General features: G+C 27.7%; 1 protein-coding gene across 15 annotated transcripts in view; it reads right to left on the bottom strand.

The window, feature by feature from the left end:
* Nucleotides 1-21,913, bottom strand: part of LOC107442885 (coiled-coil domain-containing protein AGAP005037) — a 301,042-nt gene that overhangs the window by 92,470 nt on the left and 186,659 nt on the right. For all 15 annotated transcript variants that reach the window (XM_071182301.1, XM_071182305.1, XM_071182308.1 and 12 more), the window contains one exon: nucleotides 3,681-3,716. In XM_071182301.1, coding sequence (XP_071038402.1) covers nucleotides 3,681-3,716 — 36 coding nt within the window. The remainder of the gene's footprint in view (nucleotides 1-3,680; nucleotides 3,717-21,913) is intronic.

Genomic DNA, 21,913 nt, shown 5'->3' with positions numbered 1-21,913 from the left:
TTACCTACTTTACTACTATGCCATTATTCTCGCCTTTTTCCTTAATTAAACATTTTAACAGTTTATTATACAATAAAAGGCCTAAAATTGTTGTCCAAGAAATTTGAATTTAAAATATGAATATAAAATTTCTAAGAATTTGTTCCAAATGTAATTACCAAAATAGCATTGAAAATAGTATGTACTTCAAATGGTACTGCAAAAAAAATTAATTAAAGGTATACAGGATGTATATGTAGAAACTCATTTTGAAAAGAGTACCACCATTCATAGAAAGCTGCCCTATCTGACAATAATCTTATTATTTTGAGCTTTTTTTTAAAAAAAAGTACAAAAACTACTTTGAAAATTGCTTGAAACTCTTAAATCTTTTAAGACATTCAAATCAGACTTTTTCAGTTAGTTGCCAATTACTATTCGTTACGAAATAAGGAAAAAATAAAAAAATTTAAAAATTTTTTCCGTGTATGCGCAGTATAAAAAAACTACTTTAAATAGTCATATCGCGAGCAGTTATTAACGATTTCTTTCCAATTTTAACCTTCCGTTAGTCGCGCACTTGTTTCCGACATGGTTAATCGCGTTGCACCTATGAGGTGTTTCTGATTTTTTGAAAGCCAAATGAAATTTAGTCTAGTTTAAATAGTTAATTGTTACCAATTTAAGACTCTTTAGAGAGATAAATATCAAAAAAACTTATTTAGCGAAGTACCGAAGATAAATTTTTCTTGCTCCCGCGTCGGATCTCTTCCTCCATCACAAGATGTTCAACCAATTGACGCAAGAAGGTTCTGCGGTTTTTTACTCCGTAACCATTTTCTGTGTATATAACTTGACCATTTATACCTGCTACGTTGAGAAGGACAGAAAATGAAATAAAATATATATATTTAATTCATAAAAATATTATATCCATAATACTTGCGTCAATGGTCGCGCTGCACCAGAGGGGTGATTTGAGCGGTTCCAACTCTCCATCGACATGTTCTAAGGTCGGTTTTACACGGACATTTGAGTAATCCAAAGTTAGGAACATAACATTAGGCTCGACCCCCGGAAAAATCTATTGACGGCAAAGGAGGTGGAAGTACAGTAGGGATGCACCTGTGAGGTGCGCGCGACTAACGGAAGGTTAAAACAATAGTTTTGTAATTAATTTTCAATTGTTCCAAAAATTTTGCTTAATTGTAATAAATATTTTTGAAGTTATTGCAGGAAAAGGTAAGGCAATAAATTTATATTTTTTATGAAATGTCCATTACTCTATAAATAATTAAGTTAGGTTTATGAAATTTTATGCAAATGACAACTAGTGATAAGTTATAAGCTTATTGTTTGATTTACAAGTTATAAGCTTATTGTGTGATTTTTAGGTACAAGGTATTCAAAAACGCTTGTTTTCTTTCGTAATTTATGGTCGGTCCCTTAAGCCTCTGAATGCTTTAAACTTTACTGCTAAGTATGAAAAATAGCATGCACTAATTGCCTCTAAAGTTACAAAATAATCTTCTAAGTATTTTTTGAGAAATTTAAAAAAAAATGTTAAAAGCTGAAAGTGTCTGTTCCATTATTGTAGGGAAGTGTATATTAAAAATCATTAGTATCCAATAAACGAGCTAAGCAAGCTCAGATTGCATTTTTTTTCCTTTAAATTTCGATTCCAAAATATCTCCTCCTTTTGTTGCCGTAATATTCATAAATAGGCCGTTTTTTTCTCAACTTGGGAAGATATTATTGTGTTTTGTAACAATTTTAAGAAAGAAGATGCAATTGCAAAAAAAGACTAAAAAACAATAGATTACTTAATTTCTACTGATGTCACGCGCAAGGTCTAAACAAAAAATAAGAAATATTGTCTAGATTTAAATAAAGGCAAAAATCACACTTAAATTCTATATAACAGAAAATAGCAGTGACCGTTAATTAAAAATAAACATTATAGTATAAAAAAAGAAATTTATTTGTTGAATTTCTACCGATAAAATTGTTCAATTTCAGTATTATTTCAAAACGTTTAAAATCAGCTCAATGAACTCTTTACTATTAGAACTATTACTACTGCAATCCCGTGCCAATGTCTAAGTAAAAAAGTAAGAAATATTACCCAGTATTAAATAAAAACTAGAATTACACTAAGAATACTATTTAACGGATAATAGTAGCTCTGTTAAAAAGTAACATTATAGTGTAAAAGGTTTAATTTATTTGTTAAATTTATATATTTAAAATAGTTTAATTTCAGAATTATTTCAAACCATTAAAACACCTTTTTTTTAAAAAACTCAATTAACGTTTTACTATTAAAAAATAAATATAATTTTTTGAACAAAAAGATTACACAATTGTATTCATAGATATCTTTTTTTAACTTAATTTCATTTTTTGTTTACCTAAAAATCAAAAATATAAACAATAATAATCAAAAATATAAAACAATGTAATATCATATAAAGCTAGCAAATACAGTCGTAGCGAGTAAGAAAATTCGTTTTCAGATGCATCAGAACCTACTAGATTTCTTTCAGCACGAATATTGCGTATTTGATGTGACTTTTTATGCTTATTTGCAGTAAGAAAAGAAAAGATTGAAGCGTGCTTATTTTTCTCCAGATGGCGCTAGTACTGCATTCGTTATTATAAATTCAAAGGAATAGAACTTCGAATGGAAAGCACGTTCCAATAAAATGTCTCAAGTAATTCTATCTGTTATATTTCGCTATGCAAGTACGTATAGTAAGCCGCGTTACAGAAATGTTTTGCAATAAGCCACTACAATATTGAGAGTTGAAAATATCAAGAAAATTAAGTATAAACATAGAAATTTGAATAGAGATATCAGCAGAAATATTGTCTGAACATGCATTTTATAAAATCAAAATTATTTAAGTTTTTCTTGATGGGTTTCTTTAAAATATGAAGATAGTCCAATCGGTTAAGTACGTAAAAAGAAAAAGTTAATTAAAACCAAACTAATGATTGACATAGGGTGTTAAAACGCAAAATGTTTCAAAATTATTTTATAACAGATAAAAATAAAATAAGTAAATAAGTAAGCTAAAAATAAGTATTTATAATAATATAAGTATTTATGTGAATAAGCTGAATATAAGTATGAATAATCATTTATAATTAATTAATAAAAAAGATAATTTATATTTCTCAACGAGTTATATAGAACAATCCATAGAACAAATCCATAGTGAGTTTATAAAAATAAAAGATTGTCTGTCAAATTTTTATTGAATCTTTCAACGAAATATTAAAAATACACCGTCAGAAATGTGTCAAAGATTTAAAAAAAAATTAAATTCAATAAATTTAAATTTTTTTGTACTTGGGCTACCATATAACATGTCTGCCCTGAATGCATTAGTTCAAATAAATATAATTTTTTTGTGTTATCTAAGCAGAAAGTCCATTTGTAAACAGCAAACAAACATTTATTAATTATTTTTAGGAAACCACAAAAGTGGGACCCTATTTTTACAAATTATTAATATTATTCGAAGATATTTCACAATTTTACGAAAATAGGAGGAAAAGTTCTGGAATAATCCCGGCTTTAACAGTTTTTTGATGATTTTTAAGATTCTATCTGATTATTAACTTAACATTTTCTTTGAATAAGTTTGTAACTATTCGAATTTCATGCACTAATAAGAGAAGAACAATTTACTTACCAGAACGTCCACCTCTCCTGCCATTCCCCCACCTGCCTGAAAAAAAAGAGACCACAATTAGAATCACGTATAGTTATAGTTTGTCTACGGTAAGAACTCCCCCCGCCACAAAGTCTGAGACAGTCTGCTGCTATGGAAACAAGAATAGTGCATTTTAAGGAGGGTAGCTTCTCTTCACTCTAGGGCTAACACAATAAACCGGAAAAAAAGATAACATTTCTCACGCCAGCCCAAGCCTAAACCTGTCCTAAACAGTGACCCCACACCCATATTTAAAATAGTAATATCTCGTTACCATAGTAAGCACCAGGGATTCAGATGACTGGCTAGGGGAGTTCTTACTTCAGACAAACTATAGAAGAAATTTATGAAAGATACGAAGCAAAATGTTATTAACTTTTTGCTAACTATAATTTCTGATTGATTACTTAAAGAGGTTTTTTTTTAGGAAAACTTTTGATTGGTTGACAAACACTTGAAATTTTTTTTTCCAAACGTACTCCGAACAAAATAGTTTATCTTTAAAGCGGATCACATACAAAATATATTCTCATTGAAACGGAGCCCTAACAAAATAGTTTATTAGCTATTGGTCAATATACTCTTAATAGTTTACAAAATCGTCACATGATAAATAATTATTATACTGGACCTTTAATAAAATATAACATGGTAAAAGCGGAGAATTTATGAAATAATTTATATTAAAAACGGGTTTTTCACAATTTTTAACCATCTATAATTTATAATTTTAAAATTAAAATTTCTTCTAGAAGAGTGGTAAATTTTACCATATTCTGGTAGTTTTGGCCATACTTTTCTTCTCAGTATATGTGACAGTATTTTTTATAACCTAAAATTTATATGTGACTCATTACTATTATACAGTGCACATGTGGCCGGTGTGAATCATTAAGGAACAGATGATTTTGAAAAATTCAAATCCACTACAATGTTTTTTCATGTTGTTCCAAAAATTTAAAAATTTTGGCAAATCTGTAAAGTCTAAAAAGGGTGATTGTATAATCTCCGTCGACATCTCATCTCATACGTTTTTGTGTCGGTATAGTCGGTGTCGCATGCCATGCGACGAAGAGAAAAATTGCATCATTGAAATTGAATTCGTCGCTACTTACACTCTCTTTAAATCCAGTGATTATTTCTATATTTCTAAATATTGCTAAGAGATGGCGCAACTAGTCCCACTTTCTTTAAAATTTTTGCAATGAGATTTCCCGCCTTGAATTGGAATCATAATTAGTTTGTACTTTTTTATAATTTTGCTTTCATAGTGTTACGTTGCATGTCAAAAAAGTTATGTGATAAATGCGATAAATATGATTTTTACGCTCTGATGCCCAAGACTGATTGTAAAAATGTTTTAACGGTAAGGCTGAAAAATTATTTTCCAAAATATTTTTTACTTAATTTTAATAATTATTTTATGCAAATATTTATTTTAAAAACCTCAAAGTAATAGAGTTAATAAACATGCTATCACAGTGCATTATTTTAAGATAATATTTGGGTGCATTGCAGGGGAAAAAAACTCATTGCAGGGAAAATTTTACCACCAATAGGTCAAACAAAACACTACTTACTGACAAAAATATTTTGCAGTTTCTAATTAAGGAAAAAACACATATTAATTTTCAGTAATAAAATAATGCTTTTTTTGTGTCGGAAATTCGAAAAAAAAAAAATTCGACAGAGAAGGGGTTAAATAAGTAAGTTCTAATTGTTATAATTTGAAACATTAAACGTAAATGGTAAAACATACTCGGCGATTTCTCTTTTTTTATGCACAGTTAAATCCAATTTTTGATGCACAACTAATTCCGGATCAAATCACGGTAAAATATCACGTATCCAGGGTTCTGGTACTTTTCATCGTAAAATCTATTTTAACCACAAAATTTTACGGAGCAAACTACCCGATAATTTTTTATTGTAATTTTATTGTAAAATCACTGAATCACTGTAGTAAAATATTTATTACGGTAAAATATATTGTATGAAATGTTCTGGTAAAAAAAGGGGATTTCGCAGTAAAATTAATTCTACTGATGACGCGCCCTGAGTGCCTTTCCGTAAAACTACGATGTACGCCTTTTTCAACTTCACAATTTTATGAGGCAAACGATAAAACTAAACACATTGCTCCCTAGCAGCAATATGATAAGTTTTGCATAAAAAATTCTTTTTTGTAAAATCAAAAGTAATTCAATGTTGTTGACATTTGGACAGTTTCGTGGCATTCATGAAAAATTATATTATAGAACAAACGTGCATTGCATTTCCCATAGAATTTCTAACTTAATGGAATTATTACTTTCTGCATAAAAAAATAAATGAAAAGTTGAAATAGATCTAAGGTACAACATTTTACTCAATGTATCTTGTGTATGTGCTCTACAAGTGTGTAAATTGAATATAAGCATATGTTCTGTTTGTTACCAATTAATAAGAAAGTCTATGCTTTATAAGATTAGTAAATTGTAGTATTTTTTTAAAGAGGCTTTGTTTGAAAAATTCTAAAGTAAAAATTGCAAGTATATTTTAATTAGTTTTTTATTCATTAAACTGTATTAATGGCTACACTTACTTAACAAATTACAAAATTTTCTGTATTAAGTGATGTTTAATGCAGAGAGTTAGGTATTTATGTTTAATGTTACACTTAGAAGAAAAAGTATGGTGAACACATGCAGAATATGTTAAAATTTTACCATGTTTTTGTCTGTATGGGAAACACAAAACAGCTTGCTAATTTTTACCGAAGAGCTTTAATAATGATTTTGGCTATATTAACAATAAAATATGGTTTTATAATATGGGATAAAAAATTTTAAATGTCGAAAAATTTAGTAATTTTATCATGATATCTTAGAGCGAAGCATAACAACCAATTTTTCGGTTAAATTTAAATTTCACTTTCGTATTTTGTGATAAATGCCGACCGGCCTGTGTAGAGGGCAGGGAACTGTCCTCACATCAGAAAGGTTCTGGGTTCGAATCCCGGGCAAGGCATGGGTGTTTCTTTTTCTCTATCTGTGTTCTATGTCCTTTCTCCTTTGTGTGTGAATGTGACCCGCCCTATAAACGGGTTGTGGTAGTGTGACGTGGGCGACGCTGCTCCACCACCGTGGCTTCGCCACAGGTGCCCACTGGTTAACGAAAAGAGAGTTAGCAGTTCTGGCACTTTCTGTGGCCAATGGACAATAGTTCCAAGTGCCCACCATTAAAAAAAATTTTTTTATGATAAATGTGTGATAATAAGAACTACAGTTTTGAAAAACAGATTTTCTGGTATACCGTTACCATAAAGAACGGAACAATTACCAAAGTGAATGGTTAAAATAATGTATATTTTGATTTTTATTACCATAATTATTACTTTTACCTGATATGCCATAAGGGTACAGTAGCATAATTTTACCAGATTATTTTTTTCCGAGTAATAATTTTTTTTTCTAAACCCAACACGAATTATATTTAGTGTTATGTAAAAAATCAAATTAAATAGATGATCGTAAATTCTTCTCAAAGTTAAAATTAGGCAAGCACGTATTTTTCGGCGTAACTATTCAATATGAGAAATATAATTAAAAGCAAACAATCCGTAATAGTTAAATTGAGTTTTTGTAAAAAACATCATTGCCAAGTTTCCAAGTTTCAATTCTCAGTTTTACTTCGATTTGAAATAAATGGTTTTACATTTGATTATTTCTAACTCAAAAGGGCCTAGCAGTCAGGAAGATAAGTTTGATATTAAGTGCTTTCAATACCATAGAGATACGGAATTTTAATCCTTAATTGCCTAGTACATTTTACTCTTCCCGTTCTGGAGTGTATCTGAGATAAAGCAAAGGGGGTGAGGATGAGTCTGGAATGTCTGGGACATTGTACAGATTGCACAGCCATCAACGCCAAGATCAATTACAGTTTAGTTTGAAGAAAATGCTATTTGATGCTGTTGTTACTGTGGGGGAAAACAATTTGCGAAAGCCTTAACACTCCATTAGCAGCAACTCAGAGTAATTCGTTGCTAAGTTACCAATAAAGAATGCGGAATAGGAGGCTAAATTTACGTTTGGATATACTTTGGTGTTTTAGGATTCGTATTAGTAATTGCGCATCTTCGTGACTTCTCAAATTATATTGAAAGTTATGTGTTGAAGCATTTAACAGGAAAGAATTGAGAAAGTGTTATAATCCTTGAACTTTTATACTTTTTTTATTTATATATAAATCGTTTTATCAATTTTTTTTTTTAAAAAAAAGCAATTACATCTGCTCTCTTAATTTCGGAATATTTGCCATTTCAAAACTTTTTACACGGGACATATCTTAATATTCGAAGCTTCCTATTCGGAACATATCCTTTTTATCTATACACAAATGCCAGTAGAAGAAGCAGAACATGAGAATATATATTTAAAAACAATGATTTTTCTCATTTGTGAAAAAAAGCTAAATTATTCTCAATGAAATCAAGAAACAGTTGATACAATGCTCTGTATTTACGTATTATTTAAGTTGTCACAATTTAACTAATTGAACCAATTAAATTAACCATTGTCTTCGAGATAAGGTTAAACAATTGGGTGCAGGCTTGATTTTGCTTTTGGTGTCGGTGAGGGGAGACAGGATTAAACCTCATAGAAGTTATATGCTACACCTTCTCCAAGCTAACCGAACAACACCGTAATCTAACCCTAGAATCTAACAGTAATTTTATACGAAACGATTACCTTAAAGGTAAATTTGCCCAAATACTTAGTTCAAAAGTTCTTTAGTCTTCTAGCAACTGTTTAAACGGTTTCGAAACTAAATCTTGTGGCCAACATATCGCTGGGCAAAAATTTCTTTTTAAAATCTATCGAGGTCAAAAACTCGTGAAGACATAATCCTGTGAAGTTTGATTGTTCTTGTGAAGTTGAAGTCTTGAGAAGTATATATATATATATATATCTTATGTTTCTTGGGTTAGATGCCGACTTCGGCGAGATTAGTATTTTTATTTATTCATTAATTTAAAGATATTACAAGATATAAAAGATAAAAGAACATACTTTTGAGCTTACAATAAAAGTGTTCTCAAACTTGCAATTATAAATTATGCACAAACCCACAGAGACAGCCTTTTATTGTTTTACTACCATTCATTCATTTTCGATAGTGACTGAAGTTATAGAACTTAAGTTTTTCCCATTAATTCTAAAGTTACATTTTAGTTAAAAACTCTTAAAAAAAGTTTTTGGAAAATGTCTTAAACAAATACTGTTAACCATAAAAATAAATGAAATAAAAATAGTTATCCTGTATGCTTTAAATAAGAATGAATTTCTTTAACATAAAAATATATGTATAGAAATGCATGCTAAGCTTAAGATATATATATCCTTTACAGAAAAAAATTTGAACTTTAAAGAAAATCAACGATCATAAATTCTAAACTATCTTTCAATAGTTACTAATAGTTAGTTAATCTATTAATAAAAGTGATGAATGTACGTTATAGAAACAAGCCATAATCTTATTTTGCTTTTTAGGGATATGGCAAAGAATTCTAAGTTGAGTATTGTCCAGAGAACAACAAAAACACACGTGGTTGGAATAATACAATACACGTCTACCCTCCAAACAGCAAGTTCTTCACGTTCTTATAAGAACAAAATGAAAATGCGTCTCGACACCGTATTTTCACACAAAAACAAAATAACGTGACCTGCTTTATAAAGGAGAAAACAACTGAAAGAGTTTGAGCAGGGGACTTTAACCTTTTTGAATATAGCCTTCACCGACTATATATATAATGTGGAAAGAAGTAGTCGTCAACATCCCATTAGCGGAATCGGGGGTATCGATTCCCTCCCGAATCTTCCGATTTTCTCATAGAAGAGGCCCCAAACGATAAGAGAACCTCCATCGATCCACATTTTTCCACCTAAGTTTTTGGCGACACGCCAGAGGGTCATTGCGCCCTCTATCGACGACTTCGAGCATAAGCAAGTTTTCAAAGTTTGAGATTCTTTTCTTTTTTACTTAGTTTCTGTGAGGACAGAGGTGAAGCGAGAGATGATTTACAGGTGATGTTATGGAATGTGTTGGGGAAGTAGAATGAAGCTTTCGGAATATAAAGTATTCTTGAAGATTGGGTTTTTTGGAATATTCGATTTCGATGGCTACGTTCGGTTAGAAAACATCACGATTTTAAAGAAGGATAAATTGGAACTCACTGGGACAAATTTAAAAGGGAGATTTTAAAACAAGATATGAATGTGAGACTCAAACATTTTTCATTTTACGTGAATCGCCCTTTGGCAACTTTTTATGTTTGATGCTTTATTCATGGGAAGAAACTAAAAACTATAGTTATAAGACATGTTTACATGATACAATGGTTTCAATTTGAGAATGATTCCGATTAAAATTTTTGTGACGGTAAGAATAATTATAAAATATTTAAAAAATTTAGTCACGTATTTATTATAATAGATCTCACTACACTAATACGCTACTCACTATACAAATACGTTAATAATTTTAAAAGATTTAAAAAATTTATTCACGCAGACATATATTATTTTAGATCTTACTATACTAGTACATTACTCACTATACTAATACGTTAAGAATAATTATAAAAGATTTAAAGAACTTATTCACGTAGATATATATTATTATAAATCACACTATACTAATACGTTAAAAGTAATTATAAACGATTTAAAAAATTAATTTATGTAGACATATGTTATAATGGATATCACACTATACTAATACGTTACTCACTATACTAATACGTTAAGAATAATTATAAAGGATTTAAAAAATTTATTCACGTAGATATACACTTTATAACAAAAAAATCGACGCACCATGAAGCAATCATCCGATTGCTTTGAAATTTCGTATGCATGAATGTTTTGAACAGATCAGGCTGGAATGATGCCGACTGGGGACGTATAGTCTTTAGCGACGAATCCCGCTTCCAACTGTGTCCTGACGATCATCGAAGACGTGTTTGGAGACGCACAGGGCAGAGGGGCATCCTGCCTTCACTATTGCACGCCACACCGGACCTCAACAAGGCATTATGGTCTGGGGTGCCATTTACTTTGACAGCTGGACCCCTTTGGTCGTCATTAGAGGTACACTTACTGCACAGCGGTACGTCGACGACATCCTAAGGCCTGTTTTGCTACCGTTCCTTTTGCAGCGCCCTGGACTGGTTTTTCAGCAGGACAATGCCAGACCACATACGGCACGTGTTGCTATGAACTGTCTGCAAGCTTGTCAAACTCTTCCTTGGCCTGCCAGATCACCAGATCTCTCTCCCATCGAGCATGACTGGGATATGGTTGGAAGGCGATTGCATCTGGCACGGAATGTTGATGACCTCGCTCGACAATTGGATCGAATTTGGCAGGAAATACCGCAAGAGACCATCCGGGAGCTTTATCGGTCTATGCCAAGCCGTGTGGCAGCCTGTATTCAGGCTAGAGGCCGGTCAACACATTATTGAACTTGTTATTGTAACTCTGCAATAAATTATTCAATTGTTCTGAAATTGTCCTATCCACCAATTTTCGTTTCAATCGGACAACTTCTTCTTGCTGCGTCTATTTTTTTGTTATAGAGTGTATATTATTACAGATCTCACTATACTAATAAGCTAAGAAAAATTATAAGAGATTTAAAAAATTTAGTCACGTAGATCTCACTATACTAATACGTTACTCACTATACTAATACGTTAAGAATAATTATAAAAGATATAAAGAATTTATTCACGTAGATATACATATTATTATACTTGTAGATCTCACTATACTAATACTTTGAGAACAAATATAAAACATTTAAAAAATTTATTCATTTAGATAGATATTATTATAGATCTCACTATACTAATACGTTACTTACTATGCTAATACGCTAAGAATAATTATAAAGGACTTAAAAAATTTATTCACGTAGATATATGTATTATTATGGATATCACTATACTATTAAAATCTAATGTCATAATCACTCTTTACCAATGAGTATTTGATCAATATTTCAAATTGAAAGCTTGAATCAAAGCTAAACTTACACAGCACTTTGCAATTATTAAACTTTAAATAAGGTAAGTAAGTTATATATAAATTATAGGGGCTAACGCATTCGACTTAAAGGCATTCGACGTAGACACGATTACACAATTATCCAAAGATAATTTTGTGAGAGAAATAATTTTTAATAATTATTTTTTATTTTTTTTTATGATTGATTGTTCAAAAAATTTTGAATTGTGAGATATGTTCTCACACATTGTTCTTTGACATTGTTCTTAAGCTAGGTAATTTTAAATGATTAAATATAAAATTTGAATAATGTTTGTGTTTACAAGATGTAAAATATTGAATAATGCCATATTTTTAAAATATTAATCTCTCAATAACTATTCCATGTTATGAAAAGATATGTTTATTCTTTTTTTTTCCAATGGCAGGCACTGAATTTGAATCTTTGCCTATACTATGCCAGAATTGTTGCTCATTTCGCGTTACCCAGTGGGCACTTGTGAACCAAAGTCACGGAGGCGAGCAACATTGCCCATGCCACACTGCCACAAACCCGTTTATAGGGTGGGCCACATTCACACACCATACACACACACAACAGAGGACAGCACAAAGAGAGAGAGAAACATCCATGCCCAGAGCGGAATTCGAACCCGCAGCCTATGGCTTCGCAGTCAGGCACGCTAACCGCTCGGCCACCTGGCCGGCGATATGTTTATTCTATTGCTTTTCAATGTGAACGCTATCCTCCACTTCCCAGGGAGCAATGCAGACTTCAAGGGTTGATAGCAAAATATAGGACATTTGAGCGGTGTAAGTTCTAAAGGGTAATTAATAAACTATAGATGAAATTAGTTTTGAGTGTACATTAATTAGTTTTTAGTGTACATTAATTAGTTTTGAGTGTACATCAATTAGTTAATGGATCAATTTTCCTCAATTTTTGGATCTGTTTTATTCAGTTGGGTTTGATATTGAATAACTATTTACATTTCTAACTTAGATCACAGTATCTATTATTTGATTAGTTATTTCATTAAAATTGTAATTTTTAAAAAAATAAAAACCACTTATCAATTACATTAAAAAAAAAAAACAATTTAAGGATACCCATTTAAGGGTAAGGTACCAAGATTTTAGTATGATTTAAATTTTTTTGAATTAGCTTTCCAAAATAATCCGTAAAAGGGTGATATATTCTTTAAATGAATTAACCATGCAATTTTTTATACTAGAAATTTAATATTCAATAACTTTCAAAAATTCAAAATTTTGTTTACTTTTAACTTGTTTTATGAAAAAGTTTTGAATGTTAATTTTAAGTAGATTCATTTACATAATTTATATGCTTCCTCTTCTGTTTAATGATCAAAAGGGGTATTATTAAAATATGAATCAAAATGAAGTTCATCAGCAACAAGCACACTAAGACTTGATGTTTTCAGTATCAACAAGAAGAATATAAACGTCAACGATCAAACTTCACGAGTCAAACGATGGGTGCAACCTTAAAAGTCTAGAACACTGAAAAGCAAAATTAAAAGCTAGAAGTAAACAATCACGAGCAATAGATTGTAAATAGATAGAAGTTAAAAGATAGAATTTAAAATTTAAATTTAAAATTTGAATTCAAAAGTAAACCAGCGTGACTACAAAAAGTATAAGAAATAAAATGTTCCCTAGAAAGTCAGTAAAGGGTAAAATGTACAACAAGTTACAAAAGGTAAAAGTTAAAATTTAGAGTTTAAAACAGTAAAGTAAAAAAATCCAAAAAGACTCAAGAAAAATAAATATCAAAAAAAATTTACAGTTAAATAAAAATGAACAAAAACAGTTAAATTCAGAAGTAGTTAAAAAGCAAAATATAAAATGTACAAAAATTAAAAGTTAAATTTAAAAACAGTAACTTAAGAATCCAAAAAGAATTAAGAATAAAATATATATATAATATATTAAAAATATATACAATTAAATAAATAAAGTGCATAAAAACAGTTTAAATTAGCAGGTATTTAAAAGCTCAAAAAAGGTTAAAGTTAAAATGAGAAATGCAAAGTCGTGTACAATATTTAAGTTAAAATCACAGCAGAGCGAGAAGATAATAAAAGTTTTCGGGGTTTACCTATCCTTGTAACGCAAACGCAGGTTTGTTCCAACAAAATGCCCTGCATGAAGGCCAGTTTGCCCCAATGCTTGATCCAGGAGTGCCCTTGTCTTTCGGATTGGGTTCAAAATTACAAGGCTATGGATTTGAAAATTAATAGTCGTAAACTCAGAATTGGGTTGACTGTTCAACGACGGTTATAAAATAAAATATCACTGTTTGAGACATTGTGGTTCAAAAAATAGGGTGGTTGTCTTCCGATGAAGTGACATAGGTTTGAATCCCAGAGACAGCTTATTCATACGAATTTCAGGGGTAGACGGGTGATGGGTAAGAATCTCTTTACCGTCAGGCTAACCATGAGGGAATATGGTTTTCCTTTTGATGTAATGCAAATGAGGAATAGTTTCATTAAAAAGTCCTCACACAAAGGCTAGTTTATCACAATGCTTGATTCAGCAGTTTCTTTGTCTTCTGCGTTTGGAATTACAAGACTACAGAGTTGTGCATAGGTAGTTGTAAACCTAATTATGGTTTGGTTATTCAACGCCTGTTATAAAATAGAATGCTTTGCTTTGTACCATAATCTGAGTTAAACTTTAAGGAAAATAAAATAAAATATTTAATTTTTGCTAACTTTTGTTATATAAGAAATTAGTATCTGCTTTAATATCAAGAAAAACATTCCTGCCATATACACCAAATTTTATAAACTGAACAGGAAAATAAATTGTTTTAATAAATAATGAATACAAGATTAAAATAAAAGTTAAAAAGATGGAAAAAATGAATAAAAAGTAATAACGAAAATTTCGCAAATTACTAATCCCTCTTTTGTGTAATTATTTTTATACTGCTCCAACTCTCTCAAATGAAGACCTTAGGCTTAGACGATTTGCATTTAATTTGGAGCAGTAATCTCGTAAGAGATGAAACAAACCAAATAAAAACTTCTCATGGGAAAAAAGTACGCAGTTTTTATGAACGGTTTCGATAAGTGAGATCATGAAATAAATACTACAACTGCTGGTTTCTTCAGTGCATTAGGAGGAACGAAATAACTTTTTGTAATCAGACTAATTCAGTTTTGATAGTTTTATGAGTTTTCTATCTGAAAGAAAGCAAAAGAGATTTGCTTCGTGGTTCTTTGATCAGCTAATCATAAAGAAAACATTTTGCAATAAATGAATTTATTCCACATTCATTTTGTCCGAAATTAAATTTAATCGAATAGAAAAATAAATAGATCATCATTTTTAATTATTATTCACTACCGTTTTCTAACTAGCACGCAATTTTGTCAAATAAAAAATAAATTTTTGATTGAATTTTACCGTAATATAAGGTTTAGACCCTGATATTTTTTAGCACGTATGTATAGAGCTTTTAAAAAAAAACGGACCAACCTGAATGACTTTTGATCTAATGATTGGATCTTCACATGTTAGGACTCAATCCTAATGGCTGGAGGGGGTGACCTCAAATATCTAACTTTATAAGTGCAGACGATATTTTAAGTTACGAAATCAGACAGAAAACGTATTTTCTCTGAATAAGCATGCCTTTTTTTCGTCGGATTCGTACCCCCAAAATATAGAGGTTAGCCACAATCTAAGAAATATAGTCCCAATAGTTTGGTCAAAAGAATAGCCCAAAGTTTGGACACCTTAATGTTAATTTTTTTCCGTATTTCACTATATCTTAAGAACAATTAAACAAGTTGAAAAATTTTTGCAAGCAATTATCCAAAGATATTCCATGCAAAAAATAACTTCAAGTAAATATTTATTATTTCATTTAACAGAGATCGAGAAAAATTACTTTGCATGCACTACTGCTTCGATCTTAGACTTAGAGAAATATATTTTATTTATAAAAATATCGCAATAACATTTTACATAAGTAATGAACTTTTTTATTTTAAGGAAAAACGCAATCACAAAAATTGTTTTTGATTGCTTTTTTACACAAAGTGGATCAAACAATTTTTGACATTAAAAATATAAAATAGTAGCCATATTTGAAAAAAGTATTCTTAAATTAGTTGTCAGTTCGTAGACCTGCTAAAAGCATGTGAATTATATTGTTTCTATTTCGTCATATCTTTGAAACTAATCGGACGAATTAATAATATTTAAGATAAATATAGAAAAGAATCAGTCATGCATCAAAATAGAACTTTTGAATAACAACCACACAAATTATAAAATTGAATTCAATCACAAACTATTTAAATTGCATAATTTTAAATAAAAAAAATAAATAATACAATATTTTAAAGAATAACTGTAACTTTTTTAAATATAAATTGTAGAATGTCAGAAAGAAATGTATTTAAGAAATATTCTTTTCTAAAAGTAAAATAACATAAAGAATTAAATAAACTCACCTAAGGAATTTTGTTTTTAAATTTATTTTAAAAATGCGACTTTTATTATATTAGAAAAGAAAAGAAGTTCAAAATTTTTCCAATGATTCTACGATTTTATTTGAGCATTTGTGAAAATTATTGAATTGCTAGAAGCACCTTTTCCAATACTTTAAAGTACTTTAGTTTTAATGACTTCTGGAACTTTCACTTGACATTTCAGTTATTTTGAATCTGAAAATATTTCAAATTACTTTTCAGATTTATTTGATTTAAAAATTAAGAAAGAAATCTATTGTTGTTCGAAATTATCATTTAGCCATACTAAGCTCCTCTATAAATTTTTATTTTAAAAGTGAATAACTATTTTCTCTTGTATATTGATTAAAAACTGTTAAAATTATTAAAGCAAATAAGAATTGATTTAAAACTAAATTAAGGTAATAATTTATTTCATTTTCAAACAAGTAACTATTTTTTTACAAATAAATTAAGAGTGTGAAACTTAAAATAAAGATTATTAAAACAAATAAGTAATGAAACATTAATTTGCTTTCATAGTTGAAAGTAATGATTTATTTTATTTTAAAGCAAACATTTCTTTGTCTAAAATAAATTAGGGAAAATGCGAGAAACTTAAAGAAAAAGAAAGTACTATTATATATGAAGGTAAAAAAAAAATGAGAAAATGAAAATATAATCAAAATGATGATTGTGTTATGAAATTTAGATTTTATAGGTGCTCATATTTAATATTTACAAATATAATTTGTAGATTTATTTTATTCAAATTTAGACAAAACCATATTATTTTTTAAAACAGTTAAAATGTGCATAAAATAGATGTCTTTAAAAGTCTCAAATGCTGAAAAATTAAAAAAAAAAACTATTTGTTTAAATGGCAAAGAGTAAATAGAGCATTCATTGAAATTAGACAAAAACATTTTTTTTTTTAATTTTTTTGATATCTCGTCAATTATTGATACTGCGCAACATAATATTTTATCAAAACTCAACATTGTTGAAACTAAGCTAAATACATAAGGTAATATAAAAAAAATGAAGTTTAAAAATTCAAATCAGAAAAGAAAAGATTAATATTTTTTTTCTTTCTTATATGCGATTTTGTCTAAGATATGAAAAATACAAATAAATCTTAATAGGAACACATATTACTCTATTCTAATATTTTAAATATACTATTTTATATGCATTATTTTATATATATTTTTTTATATTTATTATTTTATACATATTATTATATATATATATATTATTATATATTTCTTTCGAAAAATATTCATGATTTATCTGCTCATTTACAAATAAGTAAAGAAGTGGAGTACCAGATAGTTTACAAATAGCAAATATATATTTTTATATATAAACAAGGCTTCCTTTTAAAATCAATGAATTCTGTTATTTGTATAAAAATATTTAATTAATACTTCCTTGTCAAAATTCTGTTTACTGTAAGAACATCAATTATTAACTACAAAAAGTTAAATATGAATGAATTTGCAAATATAAAGTTGAACATAAAACTAATTCCAGTATATGAAAAATATTTTACACACCGTTAAGTCCCATCCTTAATCTTGCAATAAATGAAAAGTAAATAATGTGCATTAAGACTTAAAAATTAAAATTTTAAAAATCATTTTAAAATTAATTTATAAAGCTCATATCAATTTCTTGCTATTTCGAATGCGCTACGCAATTATTACAATTAAATTCCATTGATTAAAGAATTACCAATTAGTTATAACACTTATAAAATTTTAATCAGCCTTTAAACAAGCACATTTAAAATGGATAAATGTTTAAACAATGTTTCTGTTTAAGTTTTGCCATAAATAGTTAGAAATGGTTACCAAGAATAATTTTAAGCAATTTTCCTAAATCTATAGAATAAAATTACTTTAATTTGAACAAAATAAACGTTAGAACTAAACTGAATTATAAAATAATGAATAAAAAAATCTTATAGAAATATAATTCACATTGAACAAAAAACAATTAATCATAATATAAAAAAGAACGTTTCCTAAGAGTAACCTCATAATTTTAAAATTATAAAACGAGTAAAAATTACAAGAAAGTTTTAGAAATTTATGATTAGGCTAAACTCAATCATTTTAAAAACAATAATAATAGGCATTGTTCACCATTAACGCTCATATAAAATTGTTAATTATCATAATCAAATATTATTAGAATATTTTTTTGCTAAAAAATAATTGGTAATAAATTTTCATTATTATTTTCAAAAGCCTAAACACATTCTCCCTATAAATAAAAAGCTCAAAGAAAAGAGGAAATAAATATTTTAATAATCTAAATTTAATAAATCAATTAAATACTTTGCTCATTCTCTAAATTTGTTATATTGAAATTAAACGTCATTTCTGAAACTCATTAATAATGGATACATTAAATATTAAAGTGTTAACTTCAAATTGTCAAATATAGAAGATACAAACTAAAAAAATATTCATCGCATTTTTTCATGTCGTAAGGCATTTGACGATACATACACTTAATGAATTCAAAAATCAATAAATAAAGAAATATTTCTTTTCGCGAATTTATTAACTGTATACAAGAATACTTTTTGCAATAAATAATTTATTTTTAAAGAAAAATCATTTACACATTTATACCTTAAATAATTATTTTTCTAAGAAAATAGTTTAATATTTATAAATATAGAATTAAAAAGTTACTTGTATTCATAAATATTATATATCTCATCTTTTGTCAGTAAATTTCCTGTTACTTGTTCTGTGTTACAAAAGCAGTTTTTCCCTCTTATTTGCTTATGTTTTATTTAGTCTTAGAAGGGTTATATATTTTGTCCTTAAGTAAACAGTTATTTAAATTGTGAGAAACTGCTTTGGATGTTAATTACTCTTCACAATACAGCATTTGTTTCGTTTAAAGAGAGACTTATATTTCGTCTGTAAATTATACTTTAATGATACTATTAAGTTAAAGTGTTTAAGAATTTAATTAATTTTTGCAATACGGCTATACAATTATTTTGTTTATACAGATACATTACATATTTCGTCTGTAAATTATCAATTAATGATTCAACAACGTAAGAGTGTTTAGGGTGCAAATTCAGTTCTGCTATACAGCGTATACTTAGAATAAAATTTTATGCAATACAAAGAATACACTATTAATATTATAAATTGACACAAGATACCTTATATTTGTGTATGATTTAATTAGTCTCAGATATATTATATATTTTGTATTTAAATTATCAGTATGGAACAGTATTCAGGTTGTTAATTGCTTTTCCGAATGCAATTTTTATTTCGTTTATACAATGCTTTGTATGTAAATAAAAGTTTAATAAAGCAGGAGTGTTTAGGGTGCAAATTAGATTCTGCAATACAGCGTATACTTCGAATAAAAAATCATGCAATACAAAGTATACACTATAAATATTATAAATTGACACAAGATACCTTATATTTGTTTATGTTTTAAGTCTTAGATAAATTATATATTTTGTCTTTAAACGATCAGTATGAAACAGTTTTTAATTTCAAAATAAAATAAAAAATACCAAAAAATTACATAGTTACAAATTTAAAATTATCAAAAATTTAATTATAAATTATAAATTTAATATTATTAATTATAAATTTAATATTATCAATTATAAATTTAATATTATTAAGCATAAATTTAATATTATAAATTTATAAATTTACAAAAAAATGTTTTAAACCATTATAAAATTACAAGTTTTAAAATAATTTATAAAATATTATGAAAATTATAAAATTCCAAATAACATTATAAAGCATTATAAAAATTTTGAAAGTATATATTTCAAAATAAACATTAAAATTTTAAAACAACAAAAAAAATAGGCACATAAAATAAAATTTATATTGGAATAAAATTAAAGACTTTCGTTGAATGTATTAATATGCGCTACATGTGGTTATATATGTGCAATCAAATAATTTAATTTAAAATATTAATTACTAGTTAATGTTTGTTTATGCTTTGTTCAGAATTAGATATTTTATATGTTTTTTTGTAAATCATCAGTAATATTTAATTTTGATAACGTGTTTAGGATGTAAAGCAATTTATGCAATACAATGCAATAAAGCCATTCAATACAACTTAACTCTGCTTAATATTAATAATATAACATGATTCTCAAATATAAGAACTGAATGAAATGAAATACATAATTATTAAAAATTATAGTAATTATGCAAATAATATAATTATTATAAATAATTATAAATTTTAGAATAGTTTTTATTGTTAAACTAGGCACTTCACAATATTTCTAAAATTTTATTAAAACTACATAGTTATAATTTTTTAAAAATTTAAAATATTATAAAAGTTACAAAGTTTTAAATTTTAAAATAAATAATAAATTATGTAAGTTTAAAATAAAATGTTAAATATTATAAAAATTCTAAGATCAAACATATTAAATCAAAGCATATTAAATACCATATTAAAAAAAACAATCGAGAATAGGTAATTCTCCTTTGTATTGCATTTTTATTTCAGAAATTCATATAAATTTTTTTACGAGATAAGCTAAAGGTAAGCATATATATATAAACATATGTATTTATACAAATCAAAATAACACAAATGTGGAAATGATTTTTATAAGTATAAGTTTTGATCACGCTAGAATAAATGGATAATGTTTTTATATCATAAAATCTCATAATGTAATCATAAAATCTCAAAATGTTGATTTATCTATGTGTCATTAAAAAAATTCATTTTTAAATGATTAAGGAGTCTTAATAATCACTATATTAAAACTTATATTTACTATATTAAAACTATACAGTATATTACTGCATTACGTAAAAAAAGGAATTTTTTTTAATGGTATTTTTTTTACAGAAACAAATACTATTCAATTGTTGTTTTTAAAATTGAGGTAAAAGAGAAAGAAAATGTTCAGAAAAAAGTATGCAATTAAAGAAATCAACATAATACATGTGTAAAAATAGTTTTCTTAAATTATAAATTGTGATAACGTAACAATGGAAGTGATTATTTTGACGCTTTTCTACCGCGCAAAATATTGATAAAATTTTATAATTAAAAAAATTGTTTAGGTTTCGTCTTATTGATTAAAGCAAAACAACTACTATCTTCTATCTATATTATATAAAACGCTAATACGTACGTATGTATGTATGTATCAATAAAACCGATGATATTTCTTTTCTCGCGCTGGCAACAGTTTTCATTTTTAATTGATTGCATTCGGCGCGCAAGAGCACGTAGTGAGCAACCAGATAACAATAACCAGAGTGAGCATTATCAGGTTGTTCAATTCAGATTCATGCACTAAAAACATTTAATTTAAACTCAATTGGGTATAATATGAAAAAAACACAACTACTTCGATTTAGTAGGAACAATATATGACGCAATGCTAAACGAATGGAATTTAGTTGTTGTTTATTTAGTTATTGTTATTAGTAGTTGTTGTTATTTGTTTTAGTTGTTGTTGTTTATTAGTTGTATTTAGTTTCAATAACTTTTCTTTATAATGCAATAAAATCTGGCGAGGCAGCTATTTAAACGATCGAACACTTCGTTTGTTTATTTGTGGCTTGAAGTTAGGCTCGCAGAAAATGCCGTTCATGGGTTAAATTTAGTAGGACCA

This window comes from Parasteatoda tepidariorum, chromosome 6 (assembly GCF_043381705.1).
Source record: "Parasteatoda tepidariorum isolate YZ-2023 chromosome 6, CAS_Ptep_4.0, whole genome shotgun sequence".
Taxonomy (NCBI): Eukaryota; Metazoa; Arthropoda; class Arachnida; order Araneae; family Theridiidae; genus Parasteatoda; species Parasteatoda tepidariorum.
The sequence above is the reverse complement of the archived record's forward strand: the minus strand, read 5'-3'. Positions and strand labels throughout refer to the sequence as shown.